Source organism: Dermacentor andersoni, chromosome 1 (assembly GCF_023375885.2).
Source record: "Dermacentor andersoni chromosome 1, qqDerAnde1_hic_scaffold, whole genome shotgun sequence".
Taxonomy (NCBI): domain Eukaryota; kingdom Metazoa; phylum Arthropoda; class Arachnida; order Ixodida; family Ixodidae; genus Dermacentor; species Dermacentor andersoni.
The window spans coordinates 25,518,482-25,539,944 of NC_092814.1; the positions used below are offsets into that span (position 1 = coordinate 25,518,482).

The 21,463-nt window shown below is 46.5% G+C and overlaps 1 protein-coding gene across 1 annotated transcript in view; it reads left to right on the forward strand.

Moving 5' to 3' along the window:
• Window positions 1-21,463, forward strand: part of sli (slit guidance ligand) — a 434,906-nt gene that overhangs the window by 128,000 nt on the left and 285,443 nt on the right. The window contains exon 3 of the mRNA XM_050192987.2: window positions 13,818-13,889. Within this exon, the coding sequence (XP_050048944.1) occupies window positions 13,818-13,889 (72 nt within the window). The remainder of the gene's footprint in view (window positions 1-13,817; window positions 13,890-21,463) is intronic.

The window sequence follows — 21,463 nt, forward strand, 5'->3', positions numbered from 1 at the left end:
ATAAACCCTGTACGCCTAGTTCCTCCCAAGTTCCTCTCTACGACCTTCAACCCTTACAAATGGTGGCAGCGGCGAGATCGTGGTCTCTCATAATCGCGGTGGTCTCATTAGGCAGCTCCACTCGGGTTTCTAGTAGTGCTTGGGTTCGTTCTCGGCATACGACGCTTGTGAATGTCTGCAGGAAGCCGCTTCGGAAAAGGTCCCAGGTCGTTAAGGTGGCTTGTCTGTTCTCGAACCACGTCCTGGCAGCGTCTTCCAATGCGAAGAAGACATCTCGCAGTTTGTCGTCGCTGTTCCAGCTGTTAAATGCAGCGACCCTCTCATACGTCTCAAGCGATGTTTCCGGGTCCTCGAATGTTGAACCGCGGAACGTCGGAGGCTCCCTGGGATGCTCAGCAGCAGCACAATGGGGGACGCTGGGTCTGCCATTGGGGTTGCCTTGGCCACAATCTTGGTCTTCTCAGGTAGAAGTCCCTGCTCCGGGCGCAGCTGTTGAAGACACCGACTTGCTCGATGATCCGGGACTACGTTGGTGTTCTCTTTGCGGTCCGGGCTTGGATCACGGCTTGTCGGGGGCGTCCGATACATGAACGAAAAGCACCTCCACCAGATGCCACGTGGAGTGACGTATGAAGAACACAGTAGCAATACTGTGAAAGACAAAACTAACTTTTATTGGGCGATCCTGTGCCCACAAAAACAGGCTACACTTATAGCACAACGATAGCGGCGAACACGGTCGGCGATCGTCGAAAATCTGATGAGTGAGTCAAGCACGTCGGCTTTTATACATCAGTCGTCGAATGTTCCATAGTAATCGCTGGGACCCGCGTGTCTTCCACAAAGTTCTACATTATTCGCGTCGCGCACACATGCAATCAGATTACACAAGATTCGGTCACAGACAGCGGATGGAACCATCGATAACATTCCAGAAACTTCCGATACATGCAGGCGCGTGCTGCGCTGTGCGACATTTGTTAGGCGGTGAAACGTGTCGCCCGATAAAGACAAGTACACGTGTCAATAGTTATTTCTGATTTGACGCCTTTTCGGCATTAGATCTCGGCTATTGGTCAAAAGATTTAGGGCTGCACCCGCTTCACCTGCCTGTCACGCGACGTCACCAAACCGCAAAAACTCACCGTGTCAAAGAGGCGTGTACACGTTAAAGATGCATTAATATGCCGAACAAAACATTCTTTTTTCTGAATAGCCGCAGGCTGCCTCGGTCCGAAAGGAATAAAAGATGGCTGCCACCGATCGCTCAGGCACTGGCTACTCGCACCTGCCGGAGAGCATGAGTTTATTTTTGTACAATAAGACTTTTTGCGTGGCCGTGTAACGTTTTCGAACACTTTCGGCACGTTTATGACCTCGTTCTGCCAACTCTTCTTTGCTGCGGATCCGTTTTAGCACCATTCTTAAGCTTCCGTTGCATGCTGCCGCGATTTTCGACCAGCCACCGCAAGCTAAGTAAGGGAAAGCGGACCAATGGCAGACGCCGGCACTACCCTCTTCATCCGGTTATCGATTTTCAGTGCACTGGCTCGGCCCCATCGAATCCCTCTCCACTTGAGCGTGCTCCTCGCCTCTCGTCAGCCAATTAGATAAGACAAGCCGCTCAGCGTAGGCAATGTTATTCGTTTTTGAAGCAAACAAAAGTGACCTCCTATGAATGAGGAGAGCGTTTGATTGGTTTGTTCAGACAACCCTGCAGGTGACCGACCGATGCTTGCGTCGGCGGTTACGCAAATTTGACGTCAGGAGATTGGAATAAAAACATATTGTAATAGTTTCACGTTATAGGGCCCCTGCTGGCCACAATAGATGGATGAAGTGAGTTAAAATACATTGCCAATTTCTAAATTATTTGTATTCGGTGCGGTAATGCAAGATTAGGGCTTGTAGCGTGCGAGTACATAGATGAACAAATGATGTTTATTAAATCAGCCATACTCTGGTTACTGAATGAAGCTTTAAATGTGTGAGTTCACTTGTTTCAAACACAGGCAGTCGTCTATAAGAGCAAGTTAAATATCGCGCTTAATATTCTCTGGCAAGAAGTGATTGTTTCAAACAGTATAGATATATTAAACAGTGTATATTAGTTGACTAAAAATTAGAAAGAAGTATATACGGTTGAGCTGTAAAAATGTAATTTATGCAGCAAATCGTCTTAAGCTTTCATAATAGCGAGCATACTGTTCACGGTTAACCACGAGGAACAGGGACTCCATTTTCTGAGCATCTTGACCAATAATTGCAGCGAATGGCTTTGCTAGAATCATGCTTCCTGCATTAGCAAATTAACAGAATCATGAGAGTTCACTCTGTACAATTCGTTATGATCCTGTACACTGCGGGCAATTCGATAAGGCAACTAGCTTTTGAAAACGACAATCCTAATTAATGCGACCGAACACAAAGCACAGCATAGGTAACTGGGCATGATAAATTAAAGGCAGGGGAAATTTCTAGTTTTCAAATTTAGAAATTCCAATTTCCCGCGAACACTAGACTGAATACAAAATGCATACACAGCAGCAAAAATAAATAAGTTTGCAGTAGCATTTTTACCATGGCAAAATAAGAGCATAAAATGTAAAGACACTACCAACGACATCTCTCAACAATGGGTATTTCTCCAGGAGCATGGATGTGACCTCGCTATAAAACTGACATTATAAAATCAGCAGTATAGCTTTGCGTGTTGCACTGTCGGAAGCACTGCGGCAGAAGATTTCATGGGACAAGTGGTGACTGTGATGTAGGCTTAACCTCGGCTGAACGATATCGACATCGGCTCAAACTATGTGGGCGGCTGGTTGTGCTGAAGTTCGTGAAGCCAAACAAGCAGCACCACTTCCTGATCATATAACTTGATCGCGCCACACAAAACGTAACTTCTCGCGGCAATCACGATCGTGGACTCCTCGACGCGTTCGTCTGCAATTTATTCCCAGCATGCTCTGAGTATACAGCCATTTACGTCATAACACTATGGGGCCAGTAAATGAGGAGGCAATTAATGAAATAATAAAAAAAAAACCTGCACAACTCTCAAGCCTGCTGTTTCGAAGAAATGACGAAAGTGTGCACAGGACGAACCGAGCAACTTTCATTGACATCCGCTGACCTCGAAAGATTGCCGGAGTTGCCCTTTAGCGGTGCACCTATCCTTCGGCATTCCATTGGTCGTTGCACGATCCTCAAATTCTTCCTAAGTTTCTCTGTTATGCACCAAGTTTCAGCCCTACGGGTTAGCATTCGTTGAACGCACTCATTGCGGCCTTTTCCAGGATGTTGGTGTGTGCTTTGTGGAAGCATGTGAAGGACGCGATGGGCACATCCAGTGCGAAAGGGGTGTAGCCTTCGCGCTGTGCCCCGGGCGCAATTTAGAAACATTTTTGTTGTCAGACAAACAAAACAAAACAAAAAGCTTTTGCGCTATACAATTAAAAGAACATTGCATCCAATCTTAGTGCTGTACATATTATAAGCGAAAGGGGCCAGGCAATGGTAAAGAGCACTTAAGCGCGAAACGTTTTGTTAATTCGGCCCCCGATGTATTTGTTAGTGATAGGCCAATGATGTGCTTAGCTTTGCTTGGACGAATGCATGCCTCTCACTGTGAAAATTACGCCTGAATATATATACACACACACAAAGAAAAAAATCACTTAAGTGGATGCACCATCCACTGTTAGGAGTTACGACTTTCCTTAGTCTGGAGTACATATATGTCATTATACTTCCTTGGCGCGTTTTATCGATTCCGATGCACGCATAAGAAAGAAGTCCACGCATAAGTCCTTTATTGATGTCATATCGTAATAAAGAGGGTTCCCGATGCTACGCCTTGACCAAGGTGGTGACACCATCAATAACTTGCCGAGAAGGAATTTTGTGCTGACACTCCTCTCTTTTGGAAATCCAAAAGTACGGAAGGCCCCGACGAGAAACTTTTGTGAGCTCTCGCAACGAAGATCGAGGGACGCACCGAACAAGTTACAAAGCTGTGAACTTCGCGACTGCTGGGGGCATTCCGCGCGGACGGGTTCTGGAGTACGCAGCCAGGCTGACATTTCAAAGGCGCTAAAAAAAGGAAAAAGAAAAGGAAAAAGAAAAGGAAAGAAAAGAAAAAGCGCTCTCTTTTTGCTCCACATATATGGAATGAGAGCGGATAGCGTTTGCCGGCATAACATCCGCGTAGATGTTGACGTCACTTCTGTGCAGCAGAAGAGAGAAAGATAAAGAGTAAAGGCAGGGAGGTTAACCAGATATCAGTCTCCTGTTTGCTACCCTACACTGGGGATAGGAGATGGGGGTTAGAAAGAGGACAGAGAGGAAAACGTTAATGAACGGGCGGATCAAGCTGCCCGCTCAGCCCATACTGTGGAGCACCACGCCCCAATTCCACTTTCTAGAACTGACGCAGCACTTGCTCGCCAGTGCACCGCGTCGCAATGGGATGAGCTACATTTAAGAAATACGCGACTGTACTCACTTCATCCCACATTAAGTCTTCGAGCGCCATCACCGCTTCGCCGTAGAGACGCCCCGCTTTTATATCGACTGTGGTTGGACGTAGCCTTTACCAAAGCCTATGCGTTCCGCATAGGGATGACCGACACCGCAACCTGTGACCACTGCGGCCATGAAGAATCGATTGACCATATTTTGTGCGCCTGCCCGCAGTACAGTCCACAGAGAGAATGCCTTCGCCACGAACTTGACCAGCTGGACGACCAACCGCTATCAGAAAAAATAATTTTACACCATCGAAAGGACCTACGGTCACAGGAGAAGGCCGTGCAAGCACTATTGCGCTTTTTGCGATATACCGGCTTTTGTGAACGTCTTTAACTGAAACGCCTCGTGTGTGTGTGTGCCTTCGTGTGAGCGTGTGCAGTGGAAGAAAATGCTTATGAAAAAGGGCGTACCGGACGATTATGTCCCGGGAAGAGGTGCGCGCCGTCGGATCAGCGCAGCCCTGGGACAGGCAACAACGTCCCGGCGAGCGCATGCTTTTGCTACTCAACGACGAATAGAAGCGAGCGCGCGCTTTATTGTGTGCCGCCGGCCCAGCCTCACGTGGTCGCCTATTGCCGGCCTTTTTTTGACAGTTCCTCCATCGCTTATCACTAGACAATCAGGAATCTAGTTGCGGTTCGCCGAGTGTTTTTTTTTTTTCCTTTCTTTGTTGTCCAATGGGCCGCAGCAATAGCAAGTCTATGGCCGTGAAGTATATCGGATTATCGACCCCGAAGACGACAGCCTTCTGGGTCGTGCCGCGATTTGCACGCGATAAAGTAATAAAGCAAACCGTGCCCGGCTGCATCATTCTGCCCCCCCCCTCTCCCCCCCGCGTCGCGCTGGGAGAGAGCGTGCCGATGGGGATCGTCGCGCTTCGCTTTATTTTTTGTGGATGCATTTTTGCCATCTTGTGGTGCTTGCAATAAGGATGTGTGTGTGTGTGTGTGTGTGTCTGTGTGTACGCAAGCTTTTCGTGTGGCAGTATCTTTCGGATTTCTCTTGCGTAATTTGTCTGAGTGCTATATTTGCTGTGATGATTGAATGCGCCATCGGGATCAACCGAACCGTCAAAGCTCTAAAGTGTATCGTCATTAATAAGATGTGGGGATTTTTTTCTCGTTTGGAATGAACTTTTTTCAAGAAGAGGAGCGAAAAATACTTTTCAAAACAAGTTGAAAGAAGATGGCGGTGGAGGAGGAGGGGGGGGGGGGGGGATTCACAAAACTTTTCGCGTTCAGAAGTGCATTTTCCCGTTGGCCTTTAGCGTGACAACTTTTTTTTTTCTTTGTGTGTGTGTGTGTGTGTGTGTGTGTGTGTGTGTGTGTGTGTGTGTGTGTGTGTGTGTGTGTGTGTGTGTGTGTGTGTGTGTGTGTGTGTGTGTGTGTGTGTGTGTGTGTGTGAACGTAAGGCCGGGATTTACAAACTTTCGGAAGGCGACAACATTGAAGGCGTCTAGAATATAAAGGGGCAGTTTTCGCCTCCCTCACTTTCGAACTTAGGCGTTAATTGGCAAAGATCATGAGCAGCGGGCGCCATGCAGGAAGGCCCGAGTTTCTCGAAACTCGGGATCTGCTCGAGCTCAGACGCTTTCAGATGAATGGACTAATGACATCAACACAAAAAATACAATCCGTTACTTCATGGGCAGTCGACGTGGTCAAACCGTCGGTGTCTTCTTTCATTTGTCTATCGCTCCACCTGTGCAAGTAGGTTATAAAAATGTGCTCTAGTGCGCTTTCATTACGCACTTATATAGTAATTTATAAGCATTTAAAAGTGGGCCAGATATGCACTGAAAGTGCATTACAATAATTTGTAATTTATTGCATCTTGCGTTGTGCCGTGAGGTATGGCTAAGGTCGCGTCATCAGTGAAACCCCTTGACGAGATAATAAAGTAGCGACACTCTCCTTCCCATGGAGGTAGGAACTAAGAAGAGGTCCTGACGTCACTCTTTGTGAAGATCAGTGTCGCTGGAAGTTGTCGTTAATCCGCCATCTCGCCGGTGCAGGGCCCTATAACGTAAAATTATTCCAATATGTTTTTATTCCAATCTCCTGACGTGAAATTTGCGTAAGCGCCGACGCAAGCATCGAGCGGTGACCCGAAAGGTTGTCTCAACAGACCAATCAAACACTCACCTCGTTTATAGGAAATCACTTTTGTTTTCTTTGAAAACAAATAACATTGCCTACACTGAGCGGCTTGTCTTATCTACTTGGCTGACAAGAAGCGAGGAGCACGCTCAAGTGGAGATGGATTCGATGGGGCCGAGCTACTGCACTGAAATTCGATAACCGAATGCACAGGGTAGTGCCGGCGTCTGCGATTGGTCCGCTTTCGCTATACTTAGCTTGAGGTGGCTGGTCGAAAATCGCGGCGGCACGCAACGGAAGCTTAAGAATGCTGCTAAAACGGATCCTCAGCAAAGAAGAGTTGGCGGAGCGATGTCGTAAACCTGCCGAAAGTGCTCGAAAGCGCTGCACGGCCACGCAAAAGGTTTGTTGTACGCAAATAAACCCATGCTCTTCGGCAGGTGCGAGAAGCCAGTGCCTGGGCGATCGGCAGCAGCCATCTTTTATCCCTTTCGGAACGGAACGGGACAGCCTGTGGCTATTCAGAAAAAAAATTCAGTTTTGTTCGCCATATTAATGCATCTTTATACTGTGATGTTTCTTCAGAATGTATTTGGTGCAGAATATCGGTTTCTGGTGGTAACAGCTTTGTGGTGGGATCGTTTTACAGGCCACCATCTTCAACAAGCATAGAACCATTTCACAGCCTTGCACAATCACTGTCGGTCTTATCATCGGAAACTACTCTACTTGGGGGCGATTTTAACATGCCTGAAGTTGTATGGCGTGACCGCTATCCCGTAGCGACGAGCGCCTCGCCACTTCACTCGGCCTTCATTGAACTAACACGGAACAATGAACTTGCTCAGTTTGTAAATTTCCCAGCGCATTACGGTTCAGCTAAAGACAGTACGTTGGACTTGTTGTTTAGCAACAATCATGATTTAGTTGAAGCAGTTAGGCAGCACCAGGAATAAGTGATCATGAGGTCGTAAATGCAACGATAGTGGGCAAGAAGTTACAGGTTAGCAAGAATTACCCGAGAAAGATATTTATGTATGAACAGGGGAATTATAATGCCATCGATGAAGAGTTAAACTTATTGCTTCCCGTATTGCTGGAATACAGCAGCCAGTACAACGTAGAAAACTTAAGGACTCTGTTCAGGGACAAAATCCTGCCTTTGGTCGCTAAATACATTCTCTCAAGAGTGGTATCATCTAGACGTAGAATGGATAAACCTTGGATTAACAAAGAACTGCGTCTGTCAGTAAGAAAGGAGGCCCGAGTATACAAGGCATTCAAGATAGCACAAAGTCAGCACCTATATGACAAGCTTAGAACTCTAACTAAAAACTTGAAACAAGAATTAAAGGCAGCAAAAAGAACATACTTATCGTCGCTAGCTGATAAAATAAGATCTAATCCTAAGAAGTTATGGCGATATGTCAAAAGTAACAGAAAACACAGCGTTGGCATTCCGGCTCTCCGGCATGAAAGTGATATGTTAACTTATAACACAAAAAAAGCTGATTGCTTTAACGAATATTTTCACTCTCTTCACAGCATGTCGTCATACTCCGATACCTGAATTACACGAACAGTTACCTCAGATGCATGACATCGTTTTAAATTAGGCTGCAATTAGGGCTCTGTTGTGCAACATTAATCCTCATTCTGCTCATGGTCCGGATGGTATACCAAATCACGCCATGAAGCGCTGTTCCCACAGTATTGCTCCTATCTTGGTTGAATTATTCTCCAAGTCAGTAAATTCTCAAAGATTACCTAGTGACTGGAAAATGGCCAATGTAACTTCAATATTTAATAGTGGTTGTCGTGATTTGACAAGCAAGTACAGACCGGTGTCTTTGACATCTGTTTGTTGTAAAACACTAGAACATGTTATTTACTCCGGTCTTATTAAGCATCTCCATCACCATGATTTTTTCATCCCGACCCAGCATGGATTTCGCATGGGATTATCCTGTACCACTCAACTTACTGAACTAGAAGAAAGGGGTTAACCAAGGGGCCCGATTTTTATTAGTCATATCATAAAAAGCCAACTTACTGAATTCATACATGACGTTGCACTCGGCTTTAACAATAGTACACAGATAGATGCTATTTTTATTGATTTTCGAAAGGCGTTTGATGTAGTTCCGTATGACTTTTGCACAAATTGTCATTTCTTGGCCTCCCCGATTAACTTTACGGTTGGCTTAAAGATTATTTGTATAAACGGCAGCAAAAAGTGGTTCTGAACGGTGCGACGTCGAGAACGGTGAATGTTTTATCAGGTGTGCCTCAAGGGTCGGTCCTTGGGCCGTTGCTGTTCCTCATATTTATCAATGATTTAAGTGAAGGCTGTGTTTCAAATATCAGGCTGTATGCGGATGATTGCGTTGTGTACCATCCTGTGTCATGTGCCGAACATAAGAGCGTGTTGAAGTTTGGTCACAAACAAAATTGTTCCTGGTGTGCTAAATGGAAAATGAATTTGAACGTAGCAAAGTGTTATCATGTTAAATTTACGAACAAAAAGAAAAAGGTGTCTGGTTCATATTCTCTAAATAATGTTTTAGTACAATGCGTTGACGAAGTCAAATACCTGGGCGTCACTTTAACTGCGGCATTAGACTAGACATCCCACATTGACATAACAAGCGCTAAAGCGTGCCGCCTTTCGCACCTTTTCCAGAGGAACTTCAGGTATGCGGCCAAACCTTTGAAGGAAGCTTTGTATCTTACAAATATTAGGCCGGTGTTAGAATACGCTCGCGCAGCATGGGACCCCTTCAGAAAAGTTCTTGAAGATAAGTTAGAGCGTGTTCAGAAAAAGGCTGCAAGATTCGTCACGGGCATCTACAACTACAAAATTAGAGGTTCGCAAAGCAGGGAAAATCTAGGGTGGAAGTTGCTGTCCGCATGCAGAAAAATAATCATGTTAAAGATTTTGCACAATATTAACAGCGGTAACACAGGAATCGATAAGAACACATAGTTAAAACCACCTCATTATCAATCTAAGAGACGCGATAATTCCAAGAAAATGAGCGCCTACCAAAGTCGTATTAATGTATTTAAGTTTTCATTCTTTCCGCAAACAATTGCAGAATGGAATTTGCTCCCGGATGACGTAGTGTCTGCACCCAATTTTTGGTCTGCCATAGAGAACCTTACATGAATCTGTTTTCGACAATATTTCCAGTGTTCCGTTTTATGCATTGTGTAACAAATTTTATAATAGAATGTTGTTAGTATTGGATGTGTTGTCTTTCTCTACTAATTACGATGATTGTACTTTTTAAAAATACCATAGCTGATATGATGTCGTTTTTCGCGAAGTTCCATCTTTGACCTTTATGTTTGTAGTTAACCCCCTACGTTAATGCCCAACTCAGGCGCTGTAGGTATTTGTAATAAAATAAATAAATAAATAAATAAATAAATAAATAAATAAATAAAATACTTTGACGCGGTGAGTTTTCGCGGTTCTGTGAAGTCGCGTGACAGGCAGGTGAAGCGGGGGCGGCCCGAAAACTTTTGACCAATAGCTGAGGGCTAATGGTGAAAAGGCGTCGAATCAAAAATAACAGTTTCTTTTTCTCGGCCCAATGATGCATAATCAGTGTGTACACGTCATATCCTATGGTGGAGCCATCGCGGTTTTCCTGACGTCGCGTGATAAACAGGCGAAGTGAGGATGTTTTAAAAAAAAAAATTTGACCGATCGCGGAGGGCTGATTGCAGAATTGGAATAAAAAAGTTTGGGATAGCTTTACGTTATGGCGCCTCAGGTTACATTTGTCGCCTTCTGCGTGACTACGCCGGGCTGCTCGGACGCCGTAGTTATCCGGGGCGGCTTCCGCGAACATTTAGAGCTGAGAATAATAACGAATTTAAGAACGCGTTCTTACGTGTTGTACATAGCCAACTTCTAGTCCGCACTAGAACGCGTTCTGGAATTCGTTATTGTTTTAAGCATTAAATGTTCGTGGAAGCCATCCCCGATCAGCAGACCCAATCGCAGTGTATATCATCGCGGTATACCGTTGCCTAAGTCATTTCGACCGAGTATTGTGCTCTAGCGTTGAAAGTTCATGATGGACTTCGCAAGCTAGACTGTAAGGACAGTGCCCGCTACTTTGCCGGCTTTTCTGAAAATAAATCTCAGCATTATCACTGCACTGCAAGAATGCACAGGCGGTGAACGGCAGCACACTTTGCGCACAGCGCGACCTATGGCTAGCCCGTCTGCAGTGTATGAGAACGAACCCGTCTGCTGGTCGCCGCTTTGTAGGAACCGCTTTGCTTTGTCGAACTCGTTTCGGGCGGCCGCGCACCGCCGAGCTCGATGTGACGAGTCACGCGCCTGCGGCCCGAGGTGTGTAGGCGAACCCTAGTGACTGCTGGCTTCGAATTATCGTTTTAGATCGTCATTTTTCTATTGAAATTAGCAAAAATTGCAGATTTGGAAAAAAAAAAAACGAAATTATCAAGTTTACAACTCTGTAACTCAGCAATGAAAGAATGATATCACAATTCTGTGAATTGTATCTAATAGTACCTCTAAAGCGCACAAAATTAATATGTTACACATGAATGCCAGAAAATTTAGCAACATCAAAATGCAGCTTTTGCAGAACCCTTGTACACAACGCAACGAATTCGCGTAATATGTAAATTGACATATCAAATTTGTCCACTTTGAATGATCTAATGGATGCCGGTTACAGAACCGCGATATCTGTTCTTGATGCAGAGCTATTAATTTGTAAACTTCAGGCTTCTATCTTTTCGAACGTTCGAATTTTTGAAAATTCTTTTAACAAAATTCAGGCCCTAGATCGAAATTACGATTCCATCAGTGACTAGAATAGAACGTTCTGTCTCTAATGCAATAAATTTCATTAAAATTGGTCCAGGGGCTATCTCATAAAAGCGTTTCTGCGTTTTACGTGTATTTCAATAAGCCGCGTCAGAGTTGGGCCTGAGCTAAAGCTTCCTCTTAATCACTCACAGCAGCCGCGTGTTTCCCATCCTTCCACATGGCTGTTTAACGTACGTGCCACAAGTGCATCGTCCGCTGTCAAAAGCAGGAACAGTGCACAGCTGTCACTGACGTGCAAGGCGTATATAGTACTTATTCTGAAGCACAGCGGTTTCAGTCTGTGATGACGTTAGCATGAATCCACCGAAGACGACAAGTGTATTCCCAGATCGTCCTTCGTCCGTGGCGTGGTACATGGTGTACGGCGTTGCATGCACGCTCGTTTTGCGTTTTTTACTTCTTCCAGTCCCACCTGGCCACAACAACAGCCGGAAGAGCAAGGTCTTTATAACACAGCGGAACATAACACGCGAGACTAACTCAATCCTGCACACACGACGCCTTTGTGCGGTACGAGACCTACGGGGCAGCACACGCATGACACACACCACCATAACAAAACCGTCATTGTGCCCCGATAACATGGCCGCTACAACGGAGAAAATACCACGTGACTTCCTCCAAACTTTTCTCTTAGCGCGCGGAGAGGTAGGGCCTCTCATCAGTTTTCTCCTTCCTACGTGCTCTTTCCCGTAGGCTCTTTCCTTCTCGAATTTCACTCTCCCGCGAGCCGTTTGGGTATGCACACGGCACGCTCTTCCCGGGCGGCGCGGAAGAATCAACGCGCGCGCTTGTTGCTTCGGTTGTTTGAAGAGTTATTGTCTCGCGACACTGTGGCGACCATGTCAAGGTTCCCACAGATTGTTCGGAGGAGTACTTTCTTTTTCAAAAAGTCTGAGAGATAAACTAGCCAAAGCGCTCTGAAAATGGGTGTCAAGAAATGCCGCGTACTCCTCCTGCTTGCTTTGGGCGTCTGTGGCGCCCAGCGAAGTACGACATCGTCCCCGCATTTATTATTCCTGGTTAAAAGAAAGAAAACAATAAGAAACTTCATTAATGGAAACAAGAAGATATTTAACAGTATATTCTGGCAGCTAAGCATCGTTTATTCAGTGCTCGTGAAGAGCGCTAGCTCCAAACTCGCTGCGCAGTGTACAACTGATGGGCATACGTGAAGAGTATACATGGGTTATCACAATCGAATAGACTAGTGTGGTTGACGCGGCGTGGTAACTTGTTCAGTGATGTTATGGAGCGCGCTTGCACCCGCCGTCACTATACCTCAAATAATGATTACTCTTGCTTGATGGACGCCCTAATTATGATAATCTGTTGATTTTTGCGCGTGCACGGGACACCATTCTTAATTAGTAAGTGAATGTTTACTGCAATTTATACTGCCTATATACCTACGAATCCTACTTCTTGTAGTTGTCTACTATTTTGCTATCGCTGTCAGTGCTTCGCCTTTCGTACCAAACTGCGACTTTTTATTTATTTATTTATTTATTTATTTATTTAAAAATACCTTACAGGCCTCAAAGTGAGGCATTGAGTAAGCGGGCAGTACATAGAAAATACATATAATATATATGACATATATAAGACCGTGGCAGTTTACAAACTACAAACGTAAGTGCAGCCGAGGGGAAAAAGAATCTTAGTTCACGATGCACTAGGAAAAAAGAAAAGAAAACATAATATAATAACAAGGAATGAATCACACAGATTGTTTTCAATGAAGTCGTGTAATTAACGAGACCAGAGTGTTGAACTGTATTAAACATGAAAAAAATGATAAAAATCTTCCCTAATTCTCAAGTAATGCATGTCGTTTGTAAGGCAAATAACAGGGCGAAATCGTGATTTATCGCTGCAGTATATCGCTGTGTGTCCTATGAAAATTATGACACCTTGTTTTCGGTTTGCCGTTAGGAATGTATAACCGTCCTTGAGGACCAAGCGCCAACAGACGAGGTTCTTTTGCAGTATAACCGATGGCGCAGTTGCGTGTCGTGCGTTGTCATTGCCTAGCTCTTGTTTCCACTCCTTTTTACGATTCTGAGCGGAAATATATCGCACGCACGTTTCCGTAACGATAGAGAAATAAAGAAAAAAAAAAGAGGCTGGGACAGGTGGGGGTGTGTTCAGTGCTGCAGCGTTTGCCGCGGGACAGCAGTGTGGCCCGCCTCGCAAGCATGTGCGTTGTTGTATGCCCACCGAACTTTGGATGGGCCATGTTTACGCGGTGCATGAGCTCTTTGTTCGACGGGGGCTCTGCGGCTGATGGGGCTATTTGCACGCAGGCATCTGATGGAGAACGAGATACACACGGTGCATCGGGGCGCCTTCGCCGACCTCACGTCCATGGAGAGGCTGTGAGTATATGGAGCCTTTGCGAGCGTCCCCGCGGTCGCCCCTCGCGGGACGGCGTCATTGAATCGTGCGGCGATGCCTTTCCGCGCGAGGTGCTCGCCGCCGCACGTGCGCGGCGCGGCCCCTGCACCGCAACGGCGCCAATCCGCCGGCGCACCCGAAACAGGACCTCGCCGTTGCAGCTTGCGTCAAAAGACTCGGCACAGTCCACGTGGCAGCTGGCCCTGAAATAAAGCGCAATAGTTTGTCGCAAGCAATTGCATTATTGAACATTATTGCCTATTTCTTGCCGCTATCGCGGTAATGACTCTGGTAGCAGGAGCAATTAATCTGTGCGAAAAAAACCCAAAAAAACCTAGGAAGCCGAAAGAGAAAGGGGGACAGTTATCATCTTCGCCAACGCCTCCGCCCTGTTGTCAGACTAAACGCCGCATGCAACAGCCGCGTCACATCAGGGAGGAGCTCTGCGCCGATCCTAACTCTTGCATGCGTAATCGCGTGAACGACAATTAAAATTTGGAGTCTGATATCTCGGAGCACAGACACGCAAGAATTCTGCCAACTGATGCTGTGTAGAAACACGACTGCCTCTAAATTTTCAATACAAACATACCCACTTACTGCAACCAACAAAAAGGTAATTATTCAATTTAATTAATTGGGCTGCTGACAGCGATAATTATCAGCTCACATTGTCTCCCCCTGGCCACATAACTTATTTGCACAGCTGGTCTTCGCGTGCCTCCCAGTGCCTAATTTTAAGAAAACCATGCAGCTTCATTTCGAACACTCTGTACATACACATGCACGACGAATCGAAAGGGTTCTAGTTGGAATTCAGTATTCACCATAATGCGAAGTACCCCGCAACGAGGTTCTTTATTATTACGGTACTAATGACTGTTAAGCGTTTCCGATTATACTACTGTCCGTTTTCAATGCCTGGTTGGCCTTTACGAACAGATGACTGTGCGATTCACTCGACAAAGTAGTCTTAGTCGAAGAAACGGTGCGACATTGTCCGGGAAGAATTTGCGGTGTAGCCCACTCGAGGCTCGGTGCGTTTGCCCGAACACATTTACCTGAGGAGAAATGTACAACCGTGTAAACTGAAGGACTAACGTCGTGCATAATTGTACCATATTGTGGCGGCGTCGCGGCTCATTCTGCAGCCGCGCACACGGCGAAGTCGAAGATTATGTACTGGCATATATAGACCGTGTCGCTACCCGCCGTGGTTGCTCAGTGGCTATGGTGTTGGGCTGCTGAGCACGAGGTCGCGGGATCGAATCTCGGCCACGGCGGCGGCATTTATGGGGGCTAAATGCGAAAACACCCGTGTACTTAGATTTAGGTGCACGTTAAAGAACCCCAGGTGGTCAAAATTTCCGGAGTCCTCCACTACGGCGTGCCTCATAATCAGAAATTGGTTTTGGCACGTAAAACCGCATAATTTTTTAGACCGTGTCGCTGAGGCAGTTGTATATTGCATGAGGCGGCAGGATTTCTGCCTCATGAGGCTTCTCATGAGGCAGAAACTGCCTCATGAGGCAGTTTGATCTCATCTCACGGAGCAACTTCCTTGCCTCCAGTTCATGCTATATGTGGGACAGCGTGTATTACGTATAGAGGATTTCCACTGATTACTGGGCGGCGCTGAAGCTGAACACGTTCGCCTTTTACAGGAACTACGACAAGTGTTGAAGCGTGAGCTCGCCTCTCACCGGGGCGAGCTCACGCACCACTCAACATAGGCAGCACTGGAAGGCTACTGACTTACAAATTTTAACTCCCTGTACCTTGTCTAGGCTAAATACAGCACTTTCGAAACTCGTGCCTCTGGCCTTCCTTTAGCCCCCACCGCTTAATTTGATGCTCGTGTGCGCAGTCGTCAGCTGGACCTTCGTTTCCTGACTGCCCCTACCATGACAGTGCATGATTTTACAAACACATTTTGTATGATGCCCAGTTCGGCTGCCGCGGAAGAACGTCAACATCAGCTGTGCTAACCCTAAAATGATTCGCACTACAAGACATATAAAAAATTATTTATGCTGGGCCGTTTAATAGGTTTCATTCCACTGCTTTATTCACGATATCCTTCAAAAAAAAAAAAAAAACTATCAACGTATGGTATTCGCGGAAAGTCTGTCCAGCTGATAATGTCTTGTTTGCAAGCTCGTCGCCAATGTGTATGTTTAGATGGTTATAAATTATTGGCGCTATAACGTAAAACTATTCCAAACTTGTCTATTCCAATTCTGCAATCAGCCCACCACGATTGGTCAAAAACTTTTTTGGACCACCTCCACTTCGCCTTTCTGTCACGCGACGTCACGAAAATCGCGATAGCTCCTCCATCTGATATGACGCATACACACTGATTATGCATAATTTGACCGAACAAAACAAAAATAATTATTTCTGATTCGACGCCATTTTGCCATTAGCCCTCGGCTATTGGTCAAAAAGGTTTCGGGCTGTCCACTTCACCTGCCTCTCACGCGACGTCACAAAACCGCAAAAACTTACCGCGTCAAAGTGACGCGTACGCGTTAAAGACGCATTAATATGCCTAACAAAACTGAATTTTCTTCTGAATAGCCGCAGGCTGCCCCGTTCCGAAAGGATTAAAAGATGGCTGCCGCCAATCGCCCCGGCACTGGCTACCCGCCTCTGCCGGAGAGCATGGGTTTATTTGCGTGTAATAAAACTTTTTGCGTGGCCATGTAACGTTTTCGTAAACTTTCGCCACGTTTACGACCTCGTTCTGCCAACTCTTCTTTGCTGAGGGTCAGATTTAGCGTCATTCTTAAGCTTCCGTTGCATGCCGCCGCTATTTTCGGCCAGCCACCGCAAGCTAAGTAAGAGAAAGCGGACCAATCGTAGACGCCGCATGCACCACCCTCTCTGTCCGGTTATCGATTTTCAATGCAGTGCATCGGCCCCATCGAATCCTTCTCCACTTGAGCGTGCTTCTCGCCTGTTGTCAGCCAATTATATAAGACAAGCCGCTCAGTGTAGGCAATGTTATTCGTTTTTCAAGCAAACAAAAGTGACCTCCAATGAACGAGGAGAGCGTTTGATTGGTCTGCTAAAACAACCGTGCGGGTGACTGCCCGATGCTTGCGTCGGTGGTTACGCAAATGTGACGTCAGGAGATTAGAATAAAAAGATATTGGACTAGGGGCCCTATAACGTGATACTATTCCAATATGTTTCTATTCCAATCTCCTGATGTCAAATTTGCGTAACCACCGACGCAAGCACCGGGCGGTCACCAGCAGGGTTGTCTGAACAGACCAATCAAACGCTCTCCTCGTTCATAGGAGGTCACTTTTGTTTGCTTGAAAAACGAATAACATTGCCTACACTGAGTGGCTTGTCGTACCTAATTGGCTGACAAGAGGCGAGGAAAACGCTCAAGTGGAGAGGGATTCACTGGGGCAGAGCCAGTGCACTGAAAATCGATAACCGGATGAAGAGGGTGGTGCCGGCGTCTGCAATTGGTCGGCTTTCCCTTACTTAGCTTATGGTGGCTGGTCGAAAATCGCGGCGGCATGCAACGGAAGCTTAAGAATGACGCTAAATCTGACCCTCAGCAAAGAAGAGTTGGCAGAATGAGGTGGTAAACGTGCCAAAAGGGCTCGAAAGCGTTACACGGCCACGCAAGATGTTTATTATACGCAAATACACCCATGCTCTCCGGCAGGTGCGAGTAGCCAGCGTCTCAGCGATTGGCGGCAGCCATCTTTTCTTCCTTTCGGAACGGGGCAGCCTGCGGCTATTCCGAAAAAAATTCAGTTTTGTTCGGCATATTAATGCATCTTTATCGCGTACACGTCACTTTGACGCGGTGAGTTAGTGCGGTTTTGTGACGCCGCGTAACAGGCAGGTGAAGTGGGTGCAGCCCAAAAACTTTTTACCAATAGCCGAGGGCTAATGGCGAAAAGGGGTCGAATCAGAAATAACTGATGCATAATCTGTGTGTATACACATCATATCAGATGGGGAAGTATCGTGGTTTTCGTGACGTCGCGTGACAGACAGGTGAAGTGCGGGTGGTCGAAAAAAGTTTTTGACCAATCGTGGAGGGCTGATAGCAGAATTGGAATAGAAAAGTTTGGAATAGTTTTACGTTATAGGGGACCAGTACTTGAAGTGCATAGGTCTTAGAGACCGCTTATATGTGCTTCTGTGCATCCTCCCATGTGCACTCGGTGCCAACTCTCTTCTTCCTCTTTCTATTCCACCTTTCCCTTACCCCCGATGTAGGGTAGCAAACCGGACTTGAACCGCTCATCAGCAGTTCTTAGCCGCCACCGCCGTCCTTAACCGCAAACAACAATAATACGTATACACGGAATACCGACACATGGAATACGCCTCGTTTTCGCAAGAAATACAAGATGCAAGGGCTTCAATGTACAGTTCAGTATATGCTGGGAAGAAGAAGACGACGAGCGATAGGCTCGCTTCCGAACGCCCGTCTGTAATTTTAAGTCTTTTTTAGCAAGTGTAGGAGCACATTTTTACTCTTTGTGCCTCTCTTTCACCGAACGCCGGTCTGGGGGTCACCGTCCTGCGAGAGAAGCACAGCAAGCGGCTCCCGAAGCGCACCAGACCGAAGCAGCGCGGCGAGCCTCCGCCGTCGGCCGCCCTTGGTGATGCTCTGATGGCATCCATCGCAAGAAATCAGCAATCAAGTCAGCATGTTCCTTCTGTAGACCACAGAGAAGATGAGCAAGCAAGGAGAAGGCTACGTGAAGATGAGATCGACACAAGGGAATCTACAGGAGACAACGAAGAGATGGACCAGACAGCTTTCACTGTTGTCTCTTACAAAAAGAAAAGAGCCGCAGGTGCTCCTGTTATATTCAAGTCAACTCAGCCTGACAGCAGCTTATGGAAAGGAAACCCAAATATTCTGGCTTCTGCGGTCGTGACAACAGCCCAAGAAAAGATGCTCAGCCACCGTCTCAACAAGGATGGCAGCCTCATGGGGACAGTGTCTACACTTCGATCAGCCAATCGCCTCCTCACAGTAACAGATCTATCGGGTATTCCTGTAGAAGCTCGAGTTCCATACTCCTACTCTGCCACGTACGGGAGGATACAGGACGTTCCTGTTGAGTACTCGGCTGACGGCCTCAAAAAGTATTTGAGCGAACAAGGAGTCATATCTGCTAAAAGGCAAGTTTTGTACGTCCCTAACGAAGATGGCGTAGTAACGGAAACCCGAAGACGCTCGGTCTTCTTGGAATTCTCTAAGGACCCCCTTTACCAAACCGAGTGTCGCTTTGATTCTGCAGTTATCCCGTGACGGAATACATGGGGCCTGCTACTCAATGTTTCAGATGTCAAAGACATGGACATATAGCGATTTATTGTAAAGGCCCCATCCGCTGCAAGATATGCCCTGGTGCGCATACGCATAAGGAGTGTACGTCACGTTCCCAGCCTCGGTGTGCAAGCTGTGGAGCTGAGCATGCTGCGTCATGCGGAGGGTGTCCTAAAAAGAAATCAGCCACTCTTGCACGGACAATGGAGCAAATCCAGGGAAGAGTGCGGAAACGGCGAGAACCACCACCGAATCCGGATGTGATATATACATCTACAAACCAAAAGTAACACGACACGGTGCAGGGCAGCGACACGGCTTTGAAAAAGTCCTTCGCCTCAGTCGTGAGAGAAAACCAGCAAAGGCCTTCAACTGCAAAGAGTCAATCAAAGCCCTAAAATGATCTAACCTCAAGCCCACAACAGCAACATGTGTCCTCAAGGTCGCAGCAGAAGAACAGGAAGAACCAAGAAAAGCTGTTAGATGGTAGCATTGCAAATTAGATATCAAGTATGCTGATTCCCATGATGTTCGTCGCAATCAAGGCTATTCTCCGTACCAGCCCATCGTTTAAAAGCATCCCTGAGGTAGAGGCCGTCCTGGCTTTGGAACCGCTGGTGTCGTCTTTTTTCACGGCGCAACGCCGTGATTCTTCGCAGTAGCAACGATGGCTTCGCCAACAATCGTCTCACAAGCGGTGTCTACCAACAAACACTTCCGCACATGTACTATATTCCAGTGGAACGCTCGCGGCTTGCGCTCGAAGTTAGCAGACTTTAAGCATCTTGCTCGAGTGGTACCGATTCCTTTTTATGGTCATTTCCGAGTCTCGTGTCGACGAGCAGTTTAGGATAAAGGGTTATTATTTTCATCATTCAATGCGACAAAATGGAATTAGCCGACTGCTCGTTGGATTTCGCAACGACATGCCTGCCTGTGCGATTGACGTAGCACCACATGACAAGAATGAATATATTTGCGCAACCACAGTGATTGCATCCAAAGTTTTTACCCTGATCGGCGTCTACTGGAACTAGGATCATCTTTCGACGTGACATGATTGGAAAACTTGTTGGCAAACACTCAATCTCCACATATTATTTGTGGCAATTTTAACGCACATAACGAGATCAGGGGCAGTTCAGATACATGTGCTCGGGGTGCAAAGCTGGCGAAGCTTCTTGCAAAATACAATATAGAGCCCTTGAACGATGGCAGCATAACATACCTGAAAAATCCGAAGACTGTTAGCTGCATTGACGTCACATTCGTATCAAGTCAAGTGGCCCCTATGTTCGGATGGTGTACAGATTTCGAGACACGAGGTAGTGATCACTACCCGATCCTAATCTCTGCCCTTCATTCTCGGACGTCGCCCAGAAAAGTGAAACTGAAGTCGGTAGACTGGGAAGCTTACACAACAGCCGTAGAGAAAGGGATCACAGCCTCGACTACGAATGCAGAATTAATACCGACAATAGCTCGACATACGACAATACGACAACCGCAATACGACAACCGCTGAACAAAATCTGGCGAGTCGTCAGAGGCATTCGCAAAGAGCCTCAATAGCTTTATCCTTTTATCGCCCTCTCATTACATGAGCGCGCATCCCTGAAAGAGGTGGCAGAGCAGTACTGCAGGCTCCTTTCCAACGGGGCACAACCTCTTCGGCAAATTGCAAGTCATCAGCCTAGTCCACCTCGAGCTACCCTTCCTGACTTAGAATTACCATTCACCATCGAAGAGCTCACGGCAGCAATCGGCGACGTAAACAAGCGACCATCACCTGGCCATGACGGTGTGAGTTATGAAGCGTTCGCAAATCTATGCCACACATCTCGCCTACGCCTTCTGGAGTACTACAACGCCTCATGGATAACTGGGGAGGTTCCTACGGAATGGAAGCTTGCGAAAGTTATTCCTATATTGAAGCCAGGGAAGCAGCCAACAAATTACGCCTCCTTCAGACCCATATCTCTGCTTAGCTGCGTAGGGAAGCTATTCGAAAAAATGATCTACAAACGACTAAATTGGTTCCTGGAAACTACAAAAGTTTACCCGGAGGAAATGAATGGCTTCCGGCAAAATGGGTCCGAAACTGATAATGTAATTGCCTTGGTCTCATCAATTGAAGAGGAATTGGTCTCTGGAAACATACCTACTGCATTATTTTTGGACAGTAAGGCCGCATATGATTCGGTCTATCATAAAGCAATACTTGACGCTTTGGAA